Source organism: Halichoerus grypus, chromosome 10 (genome assembly GCF_964656455.1).
Source record: "Halichoerus grypus chromosome 10, mHalGry1.hap1.1, whole genome shotgun sequence".
Taxonomy (NCBI): domain Eukaryota; kingdom Metazoa; phylum Chordata; class Mammalia; order Carnivora; family Phocidae; genus Halichoerus; species Halichoerus grypus.
The window spans coordinates 113,995,337-114,014,825 of NC_135721.1; the positions used below are offsets into that span (position 1 = coordinate 113,995,337).

At 44.9% G+C, this 19,489-nt stretch overlaps 1 protein-coding gene across 1 annotated transcript; it reads left to right on the forward strand.

The window, feature by feature from the left end:
- The first annotated feature begins 1,442 nt into the window (after window positions 1-1,442).
- Window positions 1,443-9,777, forward strand: LOC118529558 (latherin-like). Its single transcript, XM_036082404.2, is given in 8 exon segments — window positions 1,443-1,542; window positions 2,714-2,817; window positions 2,820-2,860; window positions 4,627-4,731; window positions 5,594-5,743; window positions 7,353-7,434; window positions 8,292-8,355; window positions 9,722-9,777. Coding segments are annotated over 8 exon segments (702 nt in total).
- Window positions 9,778-19,489: the final 9,712 nt, after the last annotated feature.

The following is a 19,489-nucleotide window of genomic DNA, read 5'->3' on the forward strand; positions in this document are numbered from 1 at the left end:
CTGCCTGTCAATGCCAGCTACTGTTATTATAGATGGAAAAGCTGAGGCCCAGAAAGGCCATGGGAGCTGTCCAGTACCAAAAAGCAATGTATAGGTAGAGCCAGGCTGGACCCCAAGGCTCTCTCAACTGAGGCCAGGGTACATGCACCCTTGCCTCCACTCAGAGCAGACTGGTGGCTTCATCCCTCACTGATGGGACTGGGTCCACCTTACTCATGGCACAAATGAGGAAACCTGCAGGACAGGGCCATGAACAAGAGTCATGAACACAGGGGTGCCTGGGTGGCTCAGTCGTTAAGCGTCTGCCTTCAGCTCAGGTCATGATCCCAGGGTCCTGGGATCGAGCCCTGCATCGGGCTCCCTGCTCCACGGGAAGCCTGCTTCTCCCTCTCCCACTCCCCCTGCTTCTGTTCCCTCTCTCGCTGTGTCTCTCTCTGTCAAATAAATAAAGAAAATCTTTAAAAAAAACAAAGAAAGAAAGAGTCATGAACACAGTCTCCAGACTATCTCAATGCTCCCTACCTTCTCTGCCCCTTTGCATTTGGTGAGATTCGTGATGTACAGTTTGAAATATGTTATTGACACATCAGTTGAGTCCCTAACCCCTTAATCCCCCAGGCCTTCTATGCAGGAATGTTTGCTTTGGAGGTATTAGACGGACGTGGTGAGATTGAGGGCTCTCATCAGTTTCCCAGCTGTCCATCACCCAGTGCCACGTCTCCCCAGCAAGGGGGTCACTCACCATTTATAAAGTCTGCCCCACTGTAGAGCCCATCCAGAATCAACTGACGGAGACCCAGGGCATCACAGTGGTCCTGAAACTGACTCTACTTACCTGGGATCCCCACAGGTACTGCCCCAAGATGCTGAAAGTCTCAGGTCTCCTTCTCATCCTCTATGGGCTGCTTGCCCTGTTGTCTGCTCAATATTTGAATAATTGAATCACCTGTGGGTCTGTTGTATTGTATATTTTAATTTCCTGGATTTCAGTTCATTTGTCCTGTGTGTGTGTTGAGTGTGTGTGCGTGTGTGCCCTGTAATTTTTCATTGGATGCTAGACATTATGATAAAAATTATAGAGGATCTGAATGGTGCCATCTTTTTCCAAAGAGGAAGGAAGATAGCCGAAAGAATTTAAGTGGATTGCTTTGATTCTGCTGAGGCTTAGATTTATGTTTTATGAGGGTGAAACCTATATATAGGTTGTGTGGCCTTGGGCAGGTGACTTCATCTCTTGGAATCTTCATTTCTTGCTCTATACTGTGAGGAGAAGCATGTCTCCTCTCTGAAACTCACTGGCCCCATCTGTAGACTAGGCCACATGAGTTCTGTAGCCACCATAGACCGAAGCTCTGGGGAGACCCTCTCATAGAATTCTCTCTCAGAGAATGACCCCGCAGCTGACCCTCTCTGCCTGCTCCCCCACAGGTGCCTGACCCAGGATGCTAAAGGTCTCCAGCCTCTTCATTCTCCTCTGTGGGCTGCTGGCCTCATCCTCTGCTCAAGAAGCCCTGTCCAGAGTTTCTTCCCAGATCACCAATGGTGAGACTATCCTGCCTTGGGTCACACCTGGCCTTGTCAGAACCTTAGGCCTCTCCTAAAAGTCTAGACCGTGAGCCAAGGTGGGTTAAGTTCTAATTAGCATTGTGCCTGGGAGGCAGTTAACATGATTATTAGCTGCTCTGATCATCACTACATTACTATATTTAATACTGTTCTCCCAAGATTCCCCTCTTTCCTGTCTCCTTGCCCTGGTCTATCTATTCAAAGGCCCAGCCCCACCTGGACTGGCCCCTGCTCACCTCTTCTACTACCCCCCATTCACTGGCTCCCCTCCTGCCACAGTAGCCTCTTCAACACATGGAGCACACCCCAGGACCTTAGCACTTGCTGTTCCCTCTGCCTGGAACACTCTTCCACTAACTATCAATGTGGCTCCCTCCCTTCTTTCAAGTCTCTGCTAAAATGTTGCATTTGCAGAAGACATTTCTTGACACCCTTGCATGAATTACTGCCCTCACCCCATATTCTCAATTCCTCAATCTGCCTTTTATTTTTCCCTCATGACAAAAATAGCTTCAGCAGAATGCATGGTATGGCTGTGGTGGTTAAAATACTGAAATGTTTTTCTAAACTCCTTGGGAAGTAGCCCCTGCCCAAAGACTCCCCAGGTGGTACCCTCATCACCCCAACCATCCCGCCTTCAGCCCCAGGACTCCAGCCTCCTCACCAACCAAAATCTAATGAGTCAACCCCTGGCACAGCCCAGGAGTCACAGGACCTGGCTACAGAGCTATGGTTGATGTCCTTTCTGATTGGTTGGTGCCTGTGCCCAGATGGTTGTTGAATATTTTGAAACCAGCCTCTTCACAGCACTTATCTGTACTTGACTCACACATATCCCTTTACTCACTACTTTATCATCTCTCTTCCCTCATCCCCACCAGAACGCCAGCTCCACGAGGGCAGAGAGTGCTGCCTGTTCTCACGGGTGCAGCCTGGCATGGCCCTGGCACACAGTAGGCCTCTACAAATATTTGCTGAATGACTGTGCCTGGAACTTGGCCCAGCACCAAGCAGGCCAGGAAAACTAGGTGAATGAGGAGTAAGATCCATATGTGGGACATGCTCAGAGGTCAAGGCTGCATCTGAGAATCTTTGGCATCTAAATGTCTAATGGTGGGGGTCGGGGGGCGGATAGGTTGTTTTTCAGCTTTGACACAAGGACTCCTTGGTACGAACATTCTTTCCGCCCTGCAGACAACTGACTTCCAGGGGTCGCTGAAGAATGTCTTCACCCTTGCAAGAGGCAACCAGGACATCCTGGCGGCCTGCTCACCAACAGAGATGCCAATTTAATGTGAGTGGTCTCTGATCAGAACCTCCCATGTCTAGACTGTCCTGGTTTGTTGGTTTGTGAGCACCCTCCTGGCATTTTCTGACTCTACCAGAGGCCCTTTCCTCAACTAACAGCCCCTCCCACTCTGATGGACTAAGACCCACTGGTGGAGAGAAATTCCCACTGGGGGTAGAGGCAGAAGCTAGGGAGATGCTGAAGACTTGGGTTCAGTCTCTCTGTCTGGGAAAAGAATGGCTGCTCACTTCCAGTCTCTTCCCCTCTCTGAGACTCAACTCCTACCCGTTACATGGGGAACTATAGCATCTGACCCCATGGGACTGTTGTAAATATTAAGTGAAATAATACAGGTCATGTGCTTACACAGCAACCTGTCCTCAGTAAGCCCCCAGTCAGCAGTACCAGTTATAATAACGTCTACAGTAACAATGTGGCAATCACAAAAATCGATGCCATCTGGCCAGCAGACCCTAGAAGACCCAGGGCCCAGGGCGCCTGGGTGGCTCAATCGGTTAAGTGTCTGACTGGCTCAGGTCATGATCTCAGGGTCCTGGGATCAAGGCCCATGTCAGGCTCCCCACTCAGCAGGGAGTCTGTTTGTCCCTCTCCCTCTACCCCTCCCCCTGCTCATGCTCTTTCTCTCTCTCTCAAATAAATAAAATCTAAAAAAAAAAGACGACGACGACGACGATGACGACTCAGGGCCCTCTTCTTAGTACATTCAAAACTGCTGATGACTCCCACCCCCGTCCCAGCCTACTCCTCCCCCATGCCAGCCCATCTTAGCTGATGAAACTCCACCCATCCAGTCGCTCTGACCTAAAATCCTGACATCATCCAATGCCCCTCTCTTCACTCACACCCCCATGCAGCCTGTCCACACACCCTGTCAGCCAGGCACCTGACCATTTTCTGCACCTCCTCTGGTCTGAACCACCACCATCTCCCTCTGACTTATGGTCCCAGGTCCCCTTGCTTCCACGGCAAGCCCCCTCCTCCTCCATTCTGTTCCACCTATAACCAGAAGCATCGTTCTAAGTCGGCCAGAAAATGTAACTCGCTTGCTCAAACCCTCCAATGTCTTCTAGCTGTTCTCAGAACCAAACCCAAAGGTCTTACCATTGGCCCACAGGCCCCCTGCTGCCCAGCTCTGACTGCCCCCCCACACACACACACTGAGCCCATTGCTATTCCAGCCTCAGGGCCTGTGCACTTTCTCTGTCTTCTGCCTGGCCCTTTCTTCCCCCGTCTATCCTCATACCTATACCCTAACTTCATTCATGACCCTGCCCCAGTGTCACCTGCTATGAGAAACCTTCCCTGATGCTCTAAAATACCACTCCTCCCAGTGTCATCCTCTTCACCTGATCCTGCCAGGCTTTTTCTTCACTGCACCCATCACCTGACACATTATGTATTCACTTACTGCGTTTACTGTTTTACATATATATGCTCTGCCCGAGCATTAGCTGTCTATAGCTTTCCGTCTTCTACTCATTATTTATTCACTCATTTATTCCAGCCTGCTTGGTGTTGGCCAAAGGGCTAGACGTGACCATTCTGTGATGCATTAAGGCAAGAGGTTCTTTTTGCTCAGGACTATATTCCCTGAGCATAACAGCTATGTGATAAATTACATGATTAATGAGTCAGTAACCATCTTTGCATACGGTCAGCTTCTGCTCTGCAGGGGACCTGCCTTTGCACAAAGCAGGGTCCACCCACGGCTAGAGCCACAACCTTCCCTGTTATGCTGTTTTTTCACCCAGAGTACAGATCAAAGACCTTCGACTGCTTCAGGTCTGCCTTGAGAACTCCCCTAACTTCAAGGGGGTCAAGTTACGGACACCATTTGCATTTTCCATACAAATAAAGTAAGTAACAGCTGCAAGTCACTGGTAATCCGCTGATGTGTGGGTGTGGGAAGCAGCCATAACTAAAGGGTGTCCAGTGGAAGTCTCATTGTGTGGTTGGGGCAAAAACACCCTCCCTCTCTGGGCCTGGGCCACTCTCTCCGGTAGGATTAGAGCATGGGAATACCTGAATGCTTCCAAGCTGGGGCCTTTCTAGGGAAAGCATAGTAGGTTGAGCCGGTTTCCTTTCTCTGCTTTATCCAGAAAGCCCCACCCTTATTTATTTGGACTTCCTGAGCCCACCTAGCTCGGACTGAATACAACTTAAGACAAGGACACAGAATCTGCTCTAGACCCCAATGCCCCTTGGCACCATTGCCTAGAGACTGTGCACAGATGTGTTTTGTTCGGTCTGCACAGTGCATCTTCAGGGAGAACAGGCATTCTTCGGTTCATCCCAGCTGTCACCCCTCTCTGTGAAACCAGTCCCTGATCTCCCTTACTCATTTCCAACTCAAGCCTGGCCCTGAAGGCCACGGACTTTGTGACCTCTAGAAGAGTACTCAGTTTCTCAGTTTTGATAGGATCCTATACTTGGAATCAACCGTTTCCTTTCTAACTGTCCCTTGAGCCAGAGATAGGGGGTATCAGTTATACACCCTGGACACAGACCTACCTGGCTTCACCACTGGCTGGATGCACGACTTGGAGAAAGCCATCCCTGTTCTCCCGAATCGCCTCTTTTGAAAAAGGAGGAAATGATCTTCACAGGGTGATTTTGAGGGTCCTGCACAAACATGGGGGAACTCTCATTCTGGAAACAAATGGCAGGAATTAAGCCCTAAGACTCTCCCCCACCAGCCTTCATTCTTCCCTCCCACAGGTTTCTGGCTCTTAATGCCTGCATATTCCATGTACAGACAGATATGAGAGTCCAGCTTTATTTGGAGAAGGGTGAAGACAGCAAATATCAACTTGCCTTTGGGCATTGCAGGATTGCACCTGACACTGTATGGATCCAATCCGAAAATTTGTAAGTTCTCCATGTTTCTCTCTCTGCATCCAACTGGTTGTGATGTAGCCCCAAGGAGGCTTCACCTGAAAGACCTCACTAGCAGAACAATCCCTTCTCCAATGAGCCTTTTGTGCATATGGGGATGTGTGTCTTACAAAAAGAACTTCACGTCATTTAAAATTTTTGCTTATTATGAAAACAATATTTTCACTGGCATGAAAAGAGATTCACTGAATAGTACCAAGGACAAACAAAGCAAGCTCACTCAATTATTGGCTGACATTTAGGTTATTTCTGAATTTTTTGCTATTGTAAATAATCCTGAACCTTTCGGTGCAGGAAATTATAGATTCCTAAGATTACTGAAAGAGTGTAAACAGTTTTATGACTTTTAAATTTGAAGGTATGTAATAGTTTTAAGGCATTCCAAATCCCTTACCAAATACCTCGCCAACAGAACTGAAGTGACGTGTTTCTGGCTGACATTGGTCAAGTTTCACCCCATAGCCAATCTGGACCAATTATTCTCATTTTTACAACTTTTCTCTTCAGTAGGGATTTTCAGCAGAAAATCCCATGGATGCCATTCTCTTGACTACCAGTAAAGCAAGGATTTTACCATCTGTTCATTGGTCTGTGATACCTCCTCTTCAGAGTAATTGTTTTCAGAGGTTTGCCCTTTTACTAAATGTTATTTTCTAAACTTATAATCTCTTTTTTACAATCTTCTTTATAAGATTTTTTAAAATTTAGGCTCATGTCCATGATTAACTGAATCCAATAGTCATCACCAACCTATTGTACACTGGGTCTTTTTCATTCGTGATTTCTTTATTTTGATTCATCTCCCAGTTGCTCACTTGATCAAGAAAGATCTGAGTGTGGAATCCTGTCTGAGCCCTTACACGTTTGGTAATGTCCTTCTGTCCTGTTCCAGATAAGGACACCCTTGACTCACAGCCATTTCCCCCAGGGGAAATTCTGTCAGTGTGGCTCTGTGTCTTTTTTTGTCTTTTGAGATGCTGAAGGAAACTAGTCTTTCCTTTGAGGGAAATCTGAATCCTCAGGCTGGAAGTGGTAGATTAGCCGATTTATATATAAAGCAAACACTTGGCCTGAGAATGAGATTTACCCTTACCTGTAAGGATTATGGACTGAGTCAGGAATCTGAAGACACATTTACACTGCTATCTCCCCGCTTCTTTCTCCTCTCCCCCAACTGAAGAATATTACACTACTCCTTCCATGAAGGCATGACCATTGGGCTAAGGAGAAAAGTTCTGTTGGAGCATTAGATAATGAGAGGAACAGGAAAGTGCCGGAAAGAGAGTGATCAGGACCTAAAAGCGTGGTAGAAGCTGAAGAAGGCATTCCAGGAGAGAGGAACAAAATAGGCAAGGAGAGGGGGGTCATGGGAAACAATGATGAGGGCAGGGTGATTTCAACTGAAAGATTAATTTTAAGGAGCCCTAAGATGTAGGTTGGAGCAGAAGGGCAAGGCTGGGTCATGGAAAGCTGTAGAAACAAGGAGACTTTAAATAATGTGGGGTCAACTGAGCACATAAGTGATGTAAAGAAAGGAGAACTGGGGAGAATTTAATCTGTTCTACTTTCATTCTTCATTTAGCATCACCCCAATGAAACAAATTATTGTGGAAAACGTAGAGAGAGTCCTGGGAGACCTGATAATCAATAATTTGGGAGCAAAAGTAAGTTTATAAACCCAAACTACTTCAGTTTTTTAGTCTAAGACCCAGAGCTTGGTGGACTATATCTTCTTAATAAACTGGAAGGAAATCGGGGCACCTGGGTGGCTTAGTCAGTTAAGTGGCTGCCTTTGGCTCAGGCCATGAGCTTGGGGTCCTGGGATTGGGGTCCTGGGATTGAGCCCCGCATCGGGCTCCCTGCTTGGTGGGGAGCCTGCTTCTCCCTCTCCCTCTGCCCCTTCCCATAGTTCCTTCTTCTCTCTCTCTCAAATAAATAAATAAAATCTTTAAAATATATCTATATAAACTGGAAGTAAATCTTTCAGAAGGAGAGTTAGGGAGAGAAGAATGGCATTTATCAAGTTCCCATTCTGCAACCAGCATTGGTAAAGTGCTTTACAGATATTATTTAATTCTTCAAGTCAAAATCAGCATCTGTGTGGCTGGAGATAAGTTGATAAGCCTCTCCAAGACTCAGTTTCCTTATCTCTAAAATAAGTATAAGTAATCATAAAATGAACAGCTAATGTTCATTAAGCACACAGGCACTGTGCTAAGGATCTTACATGAATTTTCTTATTCTCCAAAACCATCTCATATTCTAAATAACAGTATTATCTCCATTTTCCAGATTTAAGAAAAAGTTCCAGAGATGCCAATGACTTACCTAAGTCACAGAGCTGCCAAATAGCTCAGCTGACATGTGACCTCTGGGCAGTCTGTCCCCCCAACCCCCCTACTTGCTTGTTCCCTAAGATAAATTGTCTTAGAAGGAGAACTTGCCTTGACTGCCCCCTGAATATTCAGCCTCCATTGGTGAATCCCTCCTCCTGACTCTTGCATACTTTCTTGTCTTTCAGACGTGTACCTTCATTAATTCGCATCTTTATAATCTGAATCCGCAAGTGATTAACGAACTGATTAGTAAGTGCTGGTGGTGAGAAGACAGAGGACACCTCGGGACAAAGCTCAGACTCCTCCCTCACCCTTTACATCTCCTCTCCCCTGACACTTCTCCCAGGCAAAACATCCTGGCCTCCATGAGGCAGAATGGTCCCTGCTAATAACGATCCTCATAAACTCAGGGACCGCTTGCTGAGGGAGTCCTGGGCACCACGCCCAGGGTTAAGCACTCTGCCTGCACTGGCCATTGAACCTCCACCACTAGCCTAATACAGGCTGGTTTCAATCCCATTCTGGTCCCAAAGCCTAGAGAAGCTGAGATATAAATGGGAGCTTCTCTGGGGAAGAAAAGCTGCCTGATTTCTCCTTTATCCTTCTAGATTGGATGGTGTTGCATAATGAGCAGAAAATTGGCCTGGTTTCAGCCCAAAGACTGCTTCCTTCCGGTAGTCTCTACCTCCAGGGACCCAAAGTTTCCAGGTCCAGAAGCCGAAGCAGGCAGCTGGGAATCTGAATCTGAAAATCAATGGGAATCTGAAAACCAATAGAATTTTCTGGGCTGAAAGGACTCTTCCTTCATTCACTGAAGATTCATTAGTCCTATTAAGTGCCAGCTTGTTGGGTTTCTAAAGTTCCTTCAAATATCTCTCCCAGCAAGCAGTTTTCTGGCTTCTGCTCACATACCTCCACTGACAGGGAGCTCACTATTTATGAAGTAGGAAGCTTGAGGCAATTAATCTGAATGAGTCTTAAAGCTCCCAAAGTGCAGGTCCCAGATTCACCCATAGTAAATGTGAGTGGGGCAGCTTGACCAATACCCTCACTCCGCTGATATTGGGCCACCATTCTGGAGACATGGCCAGGCAAATGGGGACCAGCTGCTGTAATGTCAACTCCCTCCACGGTCTTGTTTCAATGTATAGCTCTTAAGTTACTAGCTTGGGAGGGAGCAGTTCTTCCCAATTTATGGATGAGGAAAACAAGGCCCAGAACTGTCAGTGAAGTGATCAGAGATGCCAGCCACTAAGCAGAGCCTCCAGCTCCAGCCTCATGTCTCCAAATGTTTGGCTCATTCCCTGACCCTGCTCTGCCCCCATGTGGAGCAGAAGAAAACTCCTTTGGCCTCTCTGATCCTCCTTTACTCCCACTGTCTAAGGTATCTGTTTTTTTTTTTTTAAGATTTTATTTATTTATTTGACAGAGAGAGAGATAGCGAGAGCAGGAACACAAGCAGGGGGAGTGGGAGAGCGAGACGCAGGCTTCCTGCCGAGCAGGGAGCCCGATGCGGGACTCAATCCCAGGACCCTGGGATCATGACCTGAGCCCAAGGCAGACGCTTAACGACTGAGCCACCCAGGCGCCCTAAGGTATCTGTTTTGCCTTCTAGGTCTGCTGCTGCAGCAGGGCAGGTACCAAGCCACCATCCAAATATCCCCAAAGTAAAGGAGCCACGGTTGCACCAATCCGGTGAGAGATCAGAGCATATTTCCACTCCTTAGTGATGGCACTTGGCCTTTAGGGTCATTATAAATGGGTCATTCATTCATTCTTAAAATTTCAATGAAGCTTCTACTATGTGCTAACTGCTAGGGATATGGCCCTGAACAACACAAGACTCTGTTCTCCTGGAGTTTCTATCCTAGTTGGGTGTACTGACAATGAACTAGGAAATAAATGCATAGTCAACTAAATTTCAGAGGATGGTGGGTACTGTAAAGGAAACCAAGTACGGTGTGAGAGAGTGACGGGTGGGGGCAGGGAGGGAGGCATCAAATGAAGAGAGTAGAGTCAGGCAGAAGGCTCTGTGAGATCTTTCGGCTGAGCCATGAACGATAAGGCAGGAGTTGTGCCAGGACCGAGGAGAAGAACACCACAGACAGGAGGATGAGCATGTGCAAAAGCCCTGAAGCAGGAATAAGTTTTCCTTTCAGAAGCAAGAAAGGAGAGCAACGTGACTGGGATGTGGAAGGGGCTCAGCCATACAAGGCATCTTTCTGTAAAAAGAGTTTTATTTATGTATTCTGTATTTATTTGCAACTATTCTATGTTGAATACACTCTGCTCAAGTGTCATCATCTCAGGTCTCTCAAAAAAAGCGTATCTCCCACTCTCTTCCCTCCTTAATTTTCTTCATAAAATTCATTATTATCTGACTTTTTACTATACTGTTTCTTTTCTGTCTCCACTACTGGAATGTATATTTCATGCAAGCAAGGACTTTTTCTTATTCCCTGTTGTATCCCAGGTGCCAGCATTACAAAAATGAATTAGACATAGCCCTAAGAGTCCCCAGCCTAGTAAAGGATCAAACAAATAAACAGGCAATTTTATATGCAGTAAAGTGTTCTGGTTGGGAGACTGTGGAAGCAGAGGAAGATCCAGCAGCACTGCCTGGGGACTTCCACGAGGGCTTCAAGAAGACGCAGGATTTAAACTGGATGTTGAAGAATGATTAAGAGTTTTCTTTATGGGGAAAAAAAAAACATTAAAAGCAGAGGATACATGATGTGCAAATACACAGGAGTAGGAAAGGACCTGATGCTCTGAACAATGGGCAGAAGCTCTAGGTGACTGGTCATAGGAGTCATGGAGGATGGAGGCATGGGTGGTAAGGATAAGTTTGTAGCAAACTATACACATGCTTTCTGAGAACAAGGGTTCATGTGATGGGTTGAACTACCAAGAAGAAGGTGCAGTCCATGAAAGGAAACGTAAGAAATTGAATGGCCAACACTATAATTGAATCTATGTCTTTGGGTTGATAGTTCAATTATGTAAGATTCTAAACTAATGCTGTCCAATAGAAATATAACACAAAATACACATGTAACTTAGAATTTTCTAGTGATGAAATTTTTAAAAGGAAAAGGAAACAGATTATATTTATAGCAACATATTTCATTTGTCAAATATATCCAAAATATTATCATGTCAACATTTAATCAATATAAAATTATTAATGAAATATTTTACCTTCTATTTTTTGTGCTAAGTCTTTGATATCTGGTGTGTATATCATACTTACAGAACATTTCAGTTTGGACTAGTTGCGACTGAAGTGCTCAACATCCATGTATGGCTAGTGGCTGCCATACTGGACAATGCAGTTCTAACTAACTTGCTGCCAGTTGCAGCACTTTGAAAAGCCTAGAGCATCTCATTTTATACCCACCAATATATCTGGGCTGCCATCTATCACTGCAGCTCCAAACCGTGTCCCTATGTCATATTCAGTCTACATATTTGGTTCAACCTAGAAAGTACTTTGTAAGTGTGACTGTGTTGCCAATATTAAAAGAAATATGTCCTTTGATCAAGCAGGACATTTGGCAGTATTTTACATCCTTGTGTCATGAAGTAAGTCAAGGTGACAAGGAAAATCCATCGTAGTTGATGAGAGACAGTACAGGGAACAGAATTTTTTATTCAGGAATAGGCAGTGGCTGGATGTCCAGACCGGAATATGGTTCAGCACCATGGATAGTGGACAGCAGTACAAGGGAAGTGAGCTAGGGGAGAGGAAGAGGCTCTCAGCTCTGGTTTACACCCTCCTTAAAGAGGGGTACGAGGTTGACTAATATCTTTAGTATATCACACAGAATCAGGTCCCGCTTGCTGATCTCCTCCTTGGAATGTCCTCCACACTCCAGACCATCATCTATATAGATGTTCGTGTTGATTATTCAGATGCCGCCTGGAGTTTCTTTACCCACCCTGGACTCCAAGGATCTCCCCTACTTCTCTGGATATAGAGGCCATTTCCCTGTAACTCCTCACCAGAATCCATGTGCTGATTCCCTGTAATCTTTTCACAATAAACTTGTTTTTTGCAGCTCTGAACTGTGGGATATCCTGCCTCCGTAGTGCCATGTGGGCAGGGGGAAAGATAGCCAGAGATGGCAGTGTGCCTGATCATGATGACAAAAGTTTGCAGAGTGGGGGAGGATTCCTAGGTTAATTTAGCCTTTATCTCAGAAATACCTCAACACTCTGGCCTGGAGTTTCCCAAAAACTAAGGAACAAGTCTCCCTGTCTTGTCTGAGATATTTTCTGGATGATTCTGTGACCTTGGGTAGCTTGGCCACAATCTCCTTACTGTGAAGTGAGAGTTTTGGTCTCATCTAATAGGTCCCTTGGCAACCTGCAAAGTTGTGGTTTATGGAAGAAAACTTCTCTCGGCCCTGATAATCCCATTTTTCTTCCCTCTATCACCAAACTTCTCAAGAGAGATATTGCTATCCATTGTTTCTACTTCCTCACCTTTATCCAGTGCTCAATTTTGGATAATCTGGCTTATGCCCCCAACTCAAAATAACTTACTTCGGGTCATCTATGACTTCCTTCATGGCCAACACCAGTGAGCCCTTATTCAGTGTTCATGTTCCTCGAGTCATTAGCAATTAACTTTGCATGACCACCCCAAACTGTTCCCCCTCCTCTTTTTCTCCTTGTCACTACCTTGATTCATGCCTGGCACCCTTCTGTGCATACATACATTATATCACTTACTCTGTTAAATAAATTGTGGTGGTTGTTAAGCTTTTATCTCTTGGTTACATATCTATCTTTCTGTACTCTGTTTTGCAGTGCTGGGTCTGGGACTCTGAAAACCACCTATCTTCTTTACTGGTTTGCTCCTTGTTAGGATCCTTTACTAGAGGAAGATTGCAAGGCTGAAGGAGGAGAAAAGAAAACTCTTCTTTCCTGTTTGCTTCCTCTTCCTCTAAGCATCACCCAGCAATGGCTTTTCACCCAATCAGGGGAAGTTGGTTTCAGTTTACAAGTTGTTGGTTTTTGTTTTTGTTTTTTTAATGCTCCAAAACCAGCTTTATTATGTTCCTCAGAATACTGCACCAGCCAACAGGAGCCCCTTTCTCAGAAGTCTACTTCCCAGTTGCATGAAGTTTCTCCTCAAAGATCCTTAAAAAACCATAACTTGGTTCAGATCTCAGCATGCATGAAGTTTCTCCTCCAAGATCCTTAAAAAACCATAACTTGGTTCAGATCTCAGCATGCTCCAAGGGGACAAGAATAAAGATTAAACAACTTAGATACTCAAAATAATTACTTTTTTTGTTAATTTATATCAGCAGACATGGGGAATATGTATAGCAACTGATGTGAAAATGTTAGGGTTCAGGAGCGAACGGTCAAGAAAGAATTCTTGAGATGTCTTCAGTGCAAAAAGGTAGTTTTATTAAAGCATGGGGACAGGACCCGTGGATAGTAAAAGCTTCACTGGGGTTGTGAGGAGTGACTGATTATATACTTTCAAGTTGAGAGGGGTTATGGATAGCTTAAGTCTCTAAGGAATTTGGAAGCAAAGTTTCCAGGACCTTGAGGGACTAGCTGTTGTTAGGAAAAGGTCATTTACTACTGTCTAGTAAAACCCTAGTCCAGAGACTCTTCAGATGTATATCAGTGGGCCATATGCTTGGAGGATGATGGCTAACATATATCTTGGGGGATAGAGATAACGGAAGTTTCCAAAGGGATTTTTATATGTTAAAGAAGATTTACAGGATCCTGGGGGTTAGGCTACTGTTAGGTTAAGGTTGCCTTTTGCCTCTAGCAAAGTATTAACATCAAGGCCCCTAAACTCCTTGAGGAAGGTCACTCTGCCAGTCCCAAGTACTTGTCAATGGGCTGTAAGTTATAAGGAAGTTAATTCTTTTTCTTTTGCCTTTGTTCTCGGATGAGGGAGCAGAAGGCTAGCTGAAGGCAAAGCACAAGCTGACACCTGCAACCTCCCCCCACCCCCACTCCTGGGTGGGACATGTGTGACATTCTTCCAGGAATCTCCCAACTATCTTAATGTTAATACCTTGCTAGTGGGGAAAACAACCTTAACTTGACAATGGCAAGGCCTCCAGTATCTTGTAGGTCCTCTTCAGCATATGAAAGTTCTTTTGAAACCTCCCTTTTCCTTACTTCCCAACTCCTGAGAATATAATCACCACTCCTCACAATCCCGGTGCAGCAGCTCTTTCTGTCCTCCAGTCCTGTCCCCGTGCTTAATAAAACCACCATTTTGCACCAAAGACGTCTCAAGAATTCTTTCTTGGCCCTCAGCTCCAGACCTCACCCCACCAAACCTCACCTATATTCCAAAACCACATCATTCTCCACATCAGCAATTGATTCTAAATATGTTAGACCAAATAAAATATAAACTGGGTTGCTCCTAATTAATGGATGGGTACCTTTATCAAAGATTCTGGATTTAATATTAGATCACACAGCTGAAAATGGCTTTGATAACTTATTGTGTTGGTTACTGGAAAATAAACTCAAAAATGGCCTTCATTCAATGAGGCTGAGAACTTTCCAGGTTCAATATAAGTAAGGAATCCAAAGCCTTGGGGAGACTGGACTGTTGGAGTGGATTTATCTTTTGCAAACACATGTCACCCCACCATTACTTTTCCTGAGAGGGCCCAAACAACAATCTCTTCACTAAAAAATTGAAAAATACGTTAGTTAGGAGAGCATCCATATTCTTGAAAAGCTGTTTTCTATTACCTGGGAAATGCTGCCATTGAGAAGCACTCCCTGATTTCAATGGGGGATGATGAGATATATGAGTAACATAGAGAAAGTGGTGGAGCTTAACTGGCAGAAAAAAAAGAGGGCACACTTATTGTAATGGATAGCAAGGATGAATTGGTAATCAGAATATTTGGCAATTGCTAATTGATCAGTTTCCCCAGAAAGGAAATAGATGGCCCACCTATTAAATGTTAATTGATCAGGAGGATCTCCAGGCTAGAAACTTGACTTGGGTTGCCAGAATGGAAAGTCAGAACTTTTCATCCAATTTCCAGTTAAAAGCCAGTTCAGGATCAGGAACCCCTTGATTGAAGGGGAAGCAAGGGATCCTGCAATATTGCCACAGCATGTACTCCAAGTCTTCCTTCAAGTCTTTCCAAATTGGCCTGTTGACATTTATGAGAATCATGGTGCTCTGTGGAAAAATACCCAGAACTTTTGGGGATATGAGATACTGGCTCTGAATTTATGCTATTTTCCAAGAACCCAAAATAGTTTTATGGTCCACCAAAGTGGGTTAATGGTTGTTAAATGATAAATGGAGTTTTGGCACGAGTTTGATTCAGAATGGGCCTGATAATTACATGGACCTGTTCTGTGATTATTTCTCTAATTCTTTAATGTATAATTGGAAGAGACATAATTAGCAACTGGCAGAATCCCCATGTGGCTCTCTGATCCATGGAGAGAGAGCTTTTGGGAGAAGAAAGGCCAAGTGGAGAGCTTTCTCTTGTAACAGGATAATAAGCAAAGCAATACTACATCACTGGGGGGAATTGGAGAGACAAAGGCCATCATGAAGCTGATACTTGTATCAGTCAGGATTAATGCAGAGGAGAGAAAGAGACAAAGAGAGGGATTACAAGGCGTTGATTTACATGATTATGGGGGTTGGTTAAGCAAGATCAAAACCCATAGGTCAAGCCATGAGGAAGGGAGACTCAAGCACGGAAGCTGTCCACAGGAAATACTTCTTCTTTTTCTCCTCCTCCTTCTCCTCCCCCCTCCTCCTTGTTCCTCTTTTCTGTCTCTCTCTCCCCCTTTCTCCCTCTCTTCCCTCAGCCTTGCTTTCTAGTCCTCCCAACTAATTGTATTAGTCCTACCTGGATTATCCAGGATAATCTCCCTTACATTAAGTCATCTCATTATGGACTTTACATCTGAAAACTCCCTTCAGATCAACACCTAGGTTAGCATCGGATTAAATAATGGGATTGTAGCCTAGCCAAGTGGACACATTAGAAAAAAAACCTCACAAGACTTATCCCATCCCCATTTAACAAGACTGTTCACTGTCCTTAAAGTCAACCCAGCCCCTGACACCTGGGATTCACTATTGCCCTTGAAAATGTTTTTCCCCCTATTTCAAGATGTAGGGACCATCAGAATCAGCTTGCTTTTACTTGGCAGTGCTATCAGGACACCTTCATAGTTCTTCCCAGCACTACTGTGCTCTCTACAATAACATAATCTATAAAAATCTTGATATATGGACATCACAGAACATCATATGTCCAATACATTGGTAACATTATGCTGACTAAACCTGATGAGCAGGATTTAATAAGCATTTAAAGGCATTAGTAAAATATACATGAGGAAGAAGGTGAGATACAACCTCATAAAAGCCCAGGTTCCCAGCACTTTGATGAAGTTTCTGCAAGTACAAAAAGGCACAAAGCTTCATAGGCCATTTTAATTTTTAAGGTAATGCATACCACAATTAAAAGTATTATTCTGATGCATTTACTGAGTAACTCTTAAGGTACCGGTTTGAGTAGGAATCAGAGCAAGAATAGGCTCTCCAGCAAGCAGTGCAAGTTTCTCTATCACTTTGTCCTTATGACCTAGCCAGAACCAATTATACTTTCAGAGTATCTGTGGCAAATGAGGATGTTTATGGATGCTCTGGCAAGCTCTAATAAGAGAAACACAGCACAGATGTGTAGGGCTTTGGAGAAAAGCCTTATCCTGGTCTGCAGATAACTGTTTTAATTTTGGAAAACAGCTCCTGTCTTGCTACTGAGTCCTCGTAGAGATGAATATCTAAGCATGGAACGTCAAATAACCATGCAATCTGAGATGTCCTTCATGGACTACATATCAAGTTTCTTAATATGAGGTATTACACTGATTTTCAAATGCTAAACTAAACTTGATTTCTTGAGACAAACCTCCACTTAATCATGATGCATTTAAATCTGTACTGAAGTCACTAATACATTGTTGAGGATTTTTGTCTCTATGTTCATGATAAATATTGGTCTGTAGTATTGATCCTAGTCTGGATTTGGTATTAGGGTGAGGCTGGCTTCATAGAAGGACTAGATAAGTATTCTCTCCTCTTCAATTTTCTGGAATTGCTTGGGTATAATGTGGTGTTTGGTGATGAAGCAATCTAGGTCTAGAGTTTTCTGTGCACTAAGGTTTTTATCTACAAATTCAGTATCTTTAATAGATACAGGGCTTTTCAGGTTATCTATTTCTTCTTGAGAAGCTTTGGTAGTTTGTGTCTTTCAAGGAATTTGTTCCTTTTATCTAAGTGGTAGAATTAATTGGCATAAAGTCATTCATGATATTTCCTTATTATCCTTATAATATCTGTAAAGTCTGTAATGCTGTCACCCCTCTCATTCCTGATATTGGTCATTTGTATCTTCTTGCTTTTTCCGAATCTACCTGACTAGAGTTTTATCAATTGTATTAATCTAAAAGAACTGGCTGCTGACTTCATTGATTTTCTTTAATGTTTTTCAGTTTTTATTTCATTAATTTCTATTCTAACATTTATTACTTCCTTGCTTTGTTTTTATTTTAAGATTTTTTTTTTAAGATTTTATATATTTATTTGACAGAGAGAGACACAGTGAGAGAGGGAACACAAGCAGGGGGCGGGGAGAGGGAGAAGCAGGTTTCCTGCCAAGCAAGAAACCCGATGTGGGACTCAATCCCAGGACACTAGGATCATGACCTAAGCCAAAGGCAGACGCTTAACGACTGAGCCACCCAGGCATCCCTAAAGATTTATTTATTTATTGGAGAGCGAGAGAGAGAGATCGCACACACAAGCAGGGTGAGGGGCAGAGAGAAAGGGAGAGAGAATCTCAAGCAGACTCCGTGCTGAGCACAGAGCCCAACAGGGGACTTGATCCCAGGACCCTGAGATCAAGACCTGAGCCGAAACCGAGAGTCCGACAACCAACTGAGCCACCCAGGCGCCGCTGCTTGCTTTGTTTTTAGTTGACTTCTCTTGTTCAAGCTTCTTACAATGGATGCTGAGGTCTGATGGGCACTTTGAGGAGAAGGACTCAAGCACATTTCCTCCTCCCCACTGGCTGACATTTAAGGCAGGCGTGGCTCTGAATAGCCGGTCGTTGTGAATGGCCTGCCTCCCTCATTTCCTCCTGAGAACATCTCCGCTAGGTAGGACCCTGGGCTTGATGCGGCCAGTTCCTGCCCCCTAGTGGTTCAGAGAGTTCATGGTTATGGTGAGACCTGCAGTCTTCACTCCCCCTGGTGGATCAACTCCAGCTCATTGAAAATCTTTTGATAGTTGCCGCATGTCCCCTGGAGTCTTTAGTGGCCTCTCTGGAATATGAGAGGAAATGCCACTGGACAACACAGGCTCACAGAGCCCAGGATGAAGGGCAAGGGCTGTGGGCGAATTTATCTAGAGACGAGACAGAGCCTACAGAGCCAGACAGCCTAGGTTTGAATCCTGGCTCCAGGCTTACCAGCTGCGTGTCCTTGGGCAAGTGACTCCATCTCAGGCTTTGCATCTGTGCGTCTCAGGCTTTGCATCTGTGAAGTTCAGCAATAACAACACAACCCTCCAGGGCTATTGGATTAATGAAATTAATCTACAGTGAATGCTTAGAGCAGAGCCTGGCACAGAGTTGGGACTCAATACGAGCCCACTGTTGCTCTTCCTGCCTCTCCTTGCAATGCCTGTGGGGGCCGTGGGATCGTGTTGGGGAGCAGAGTGGGCTGTGGGAGGAGGAAGTAGATGGGGAGTGAGCGACCGCTCCTCTGATCTCCCCTCTGTGGGTCTGGCTGCCTTGCTCCTGCCCCAGCCCCACCCAGCTGGTGGCTTCAGGGATTGTGTTCAACTTCTCTGTGCCTCTGCAAAGGGAGGCCAATCATGACAGTACCTCCCTCACAGGTCCGTGTGGAAGATTAAAGAAGCGATTACAAGTAAAGCATTTATTTTTTATTTATTTATTTATTTTTTAAAGATTTTATTTATTTATTTGATAGAGACACAGCGAGAGAGGGAACACAATCAGGGGGAGTGGGAGAGAGAGAAGCAGGCTTCCCGCCGAGCAGGGAGCCCGATGCGGGGCTCGATCCCAGGACCCCGGGACCATGACCTGAGCCGAAGGCAGACGCTTAACGACTGAGCCACCCAGGCGCCCCACAAGTAAAGCATTTAGACTGCCCTCTGAGCACAGTCAGCTCTCAACGAATATTGTCTGGCACCATCTTCCTACTTCAGTTACATGGTTCTCGTGCACCACATGCAGCAGACTCACCCAGAAGCTTAGTCCCAGTCCCCACCTCCAGAGACAGACTCAGTTGCTCAGGGGTGGCCCAGGACTCTGCATTT